This window comes from Phalaenopsis equestris, unplaced genomic scaffold (assembly GCF_001263595.1).
Source record: "Phalaenopsis equestris unplaced genomic scaffold, ASM126359v1 Scaffold000094, whole genome shotgun sequence".
NCBI classification, from domain to species: Eukaryota; Viridiplantae; Streptophyta; class Magnoliopsida; order Asparagales; family Orchidaceae; genus Phalaenopsis; species Phalaenopsis equestris.
Genome location: NW_018164536.1, coordinates 2,610,479 through 2,613,167, shown reverse-complemented (window position 1 = coordinate 2,613,167; position 2,689 = coordinate 2,610,479). Strand labels below are relative to the sequence as shown.

Genomic DNA, 2,689 nt, shown 5'->3' with positions numbered 1-2,689 from the left:
TTGCTCTGATACCACTTGTCACCTCCCAAAGAGCCCTTAATAGAAGTGGACGCCCAAGACTTAAATACTGTTTTTAGCCCAACACCTAGCCGATGTGGGACTATTTGTCCTTGACATTCTTCTCCACCCAATCACGTGACGCCCTCATCACGGATAGACTCCATCGAGGTTCCCACTGGACCATGGAGAGTCCACACACCTGATAGATAATAATCTGCTCTGATACAACTTATCACCTCCCAAAAGAGCTCTTAGGGGTGGTGGGCAGCCCAAGACTTAAATACTGCTTTTCGGCCCTACACCTAATCGATGTGAGACTTTTTGTCTCCTCCACCCAATCGCGTGATGCCCTCGTCATAGATCGGCTTCACCGTGGGTCCCACTGGATCATTGGGAGTCCACACACATGAAATGCAGTAATCTGCTTTGATACCACTTGTCACCTCCCAAAAGAGTCTTTATAGGTAGTGAGCAGCCCAGAACTTAAATATTACTTTTTGGCCTTATATCTAACTAATATGGGACTATTTATCCATCACAGTAGATTTTTAAGTAAGGACCAAAAATAGGTGGGGAGGCCATGCAAGTCGAAAATAACGCTGGAACCCGTGGAAATCAGAACGGCATAAAAAAAATTTGAGCCCTAGATATCTGTACAGAGCCCAGCGCCCATTTCTCGCTTCCTTTTTTTATCGGAGAGAGGTGAGAGGAATAAAAAGAAAAGAGAGGGAAAGAAAACCTCTTCAACTCGTATCCCTTCCCCCTCATTTCTTCTAACTCCCATTCGACGCTGACGCATTTTGGACCCGATAAAGCCAGAACTAGGGTTTCGTAATCCTGTCTTTCGGTTCTCCCGCTTCTTTTACTCCTCGAACTCTCCTCCTCGGCAGCGATTCTACCCGGCCACCGTTTCTAGGGTTTCCGTACTCGATCCGCCATGGCGGCGGAGAAGCTGAGGGATTTGAGCAAGCCGATCGATGTCCCGCTCCTCGACGCTACGGTCGCTGCCTTTTATGGCACGGGATCTAAAGAAGAGGTGTGCTTTCTCTCCACCTGCACTTGCTATCTCCGTCTCTCTTTTTCTAGAATCGTTCTGCCCCCTGGAGCATGGCTTCTATGTCGGCTCGTTGCACTTTTTGTTGTTTTGGGCGCTGTCAGGTTTAGGGTTTTTGGTCGAACGTGCATTTGGCTTTCCTTTAATTTGACATTGATTGCTCGATTTTCTTAGCTCGTCTTTCATTATCATCGTTGCAACTTTTATTTTTTCGCTTTTATAATATCGTTTATTGCTCTTTCTGTGGCGGTTGAACGCGTCCCTGTGCTGAATTTTTTAGCTTTGTACATGCATGGCACTATTTATGTCTTTTTCTCGGGTCTTGCTGCAAGAAGTTCTAGCTTTCTTGTGGTTAAGGTTCTCTTATGTTTTTCATGTTGAGTTTGTTTGAATGAATCTGAAAGCTGAGGGCGTTTTCTTGATCGCATTCATAAATCTTGTGAATGCCTCTTCATTTATTTTTGCCCGATCATGCCCTTAATCTTTCTTGAATATGCATTTATCGTCTGATGATTACATTTTCATTTGAATTGATATTTTTTACGATAGTTAGCTAATTTCCTAGCACCACTTGATATTCTATATAGAGGGCAGCGGCAGACCATATACTAAGGGACCTTCAGAACAACCAAGATATGTGGCTCCAAGTGGTTCACATTTTGCAGAATTCTCAAAATTTGAACACTAAGTTCTTTGCTCTTCAGGTGAGCCAAAAAGTTTACCTTTTTATTGACATGTATTTTGTATATTGGCTGGATATTTCTTTATATTATTTAAATGTCAAATTAAGATTTAATTTAGATGGGATTTGCTTAGAAAGGATAGGCTGATGAACAAAACTATGGATTTGTGCGATTAAAAAAACAATGGTAAATATATAAATTTGATTTCAAGGATTTATACCAACAAAAACTAGCTTACTTTGTTGTTTTATTTCCCCTTTAGAAGTTTTTGTGCATGGCAATCATGCTTTTATTGTCTAATTGGTTTTCCATTATCATGCAATGACATTTGTAGCACACTTATCAAAAGCAAGTTTCAACTTCAATATAAATGATTATGTTGTGTTTTTGTTATGACACTAAAAATAGAATTGGCAACAAGTTGTTCATGTGTGTATTTTTTTTCTTAGTTTAATTTTGAAGACTATCCTCATTAGACCTAATTCAACAAATTTGTTGGGTTAATTAATCAAACAAAAATTTAGTTTTTTCAAGAATTTCTTAGAAATGTTATCACACTAAAGAAATGTCTAAATGGTATTAATTTAGAGCATACTTGATGAAATTTAGTATGTATGGGATTTCTATCTGGCATTTTAGTACACAAACACTATGTGAACAAACAAAGAAGTTGCATAATAGTGCCACTAAGCTTTTAAAGGCAAAATATATTTTTTCAAGTTTAAAATGTGAATGTTTAAAAATATAAATTAAAATTAAAACCCTTTCTAATCACTTAATGCAAAGGCAATACAACTCTTGAACTAGTAAAATGATAACAAAAATAAATAAATTAGCATATGAAATTATGAATTACCAGGCATTGTTGATCATAATAGCCAATCTTAAAATATTTTTGTCTCTATCTTTCTACAACAACAACAACAACAACAACAACAACAAGCCTTTATCC

The 2,689-nt window shown here is 38.1% G+C and overlaps 1 protein-coding gene across 1 annotated transcript in view; it reads left to right on the top strand.

The window, feature by feature from the left end:
- Positions 1 to 651: 651 nt before the first annotated feature.
- The window catches only part of LOC110020345 (protein EXPORTIN 1A-like), a 75,090-nt gene continuing 73,052 nt past the window's right edge, over positions 652 to 2,689 (top strand). The window contains exons 1-2 of the mRNA XM_020718413.1: positions 652 to 1,036; positions 1,642 to 1,758. Of these exons, the coding sequence (XP_020574072.1) occupies positions 938 to 1,036; positions 1,642 to 1,758 (216 nt within the window). The 5' untranslated portion in view covers positions 652 to 937. The remainder of the gene's footprint in view (positions 1,037 to 1,641; positions 1,759 to 2,689) is intronic.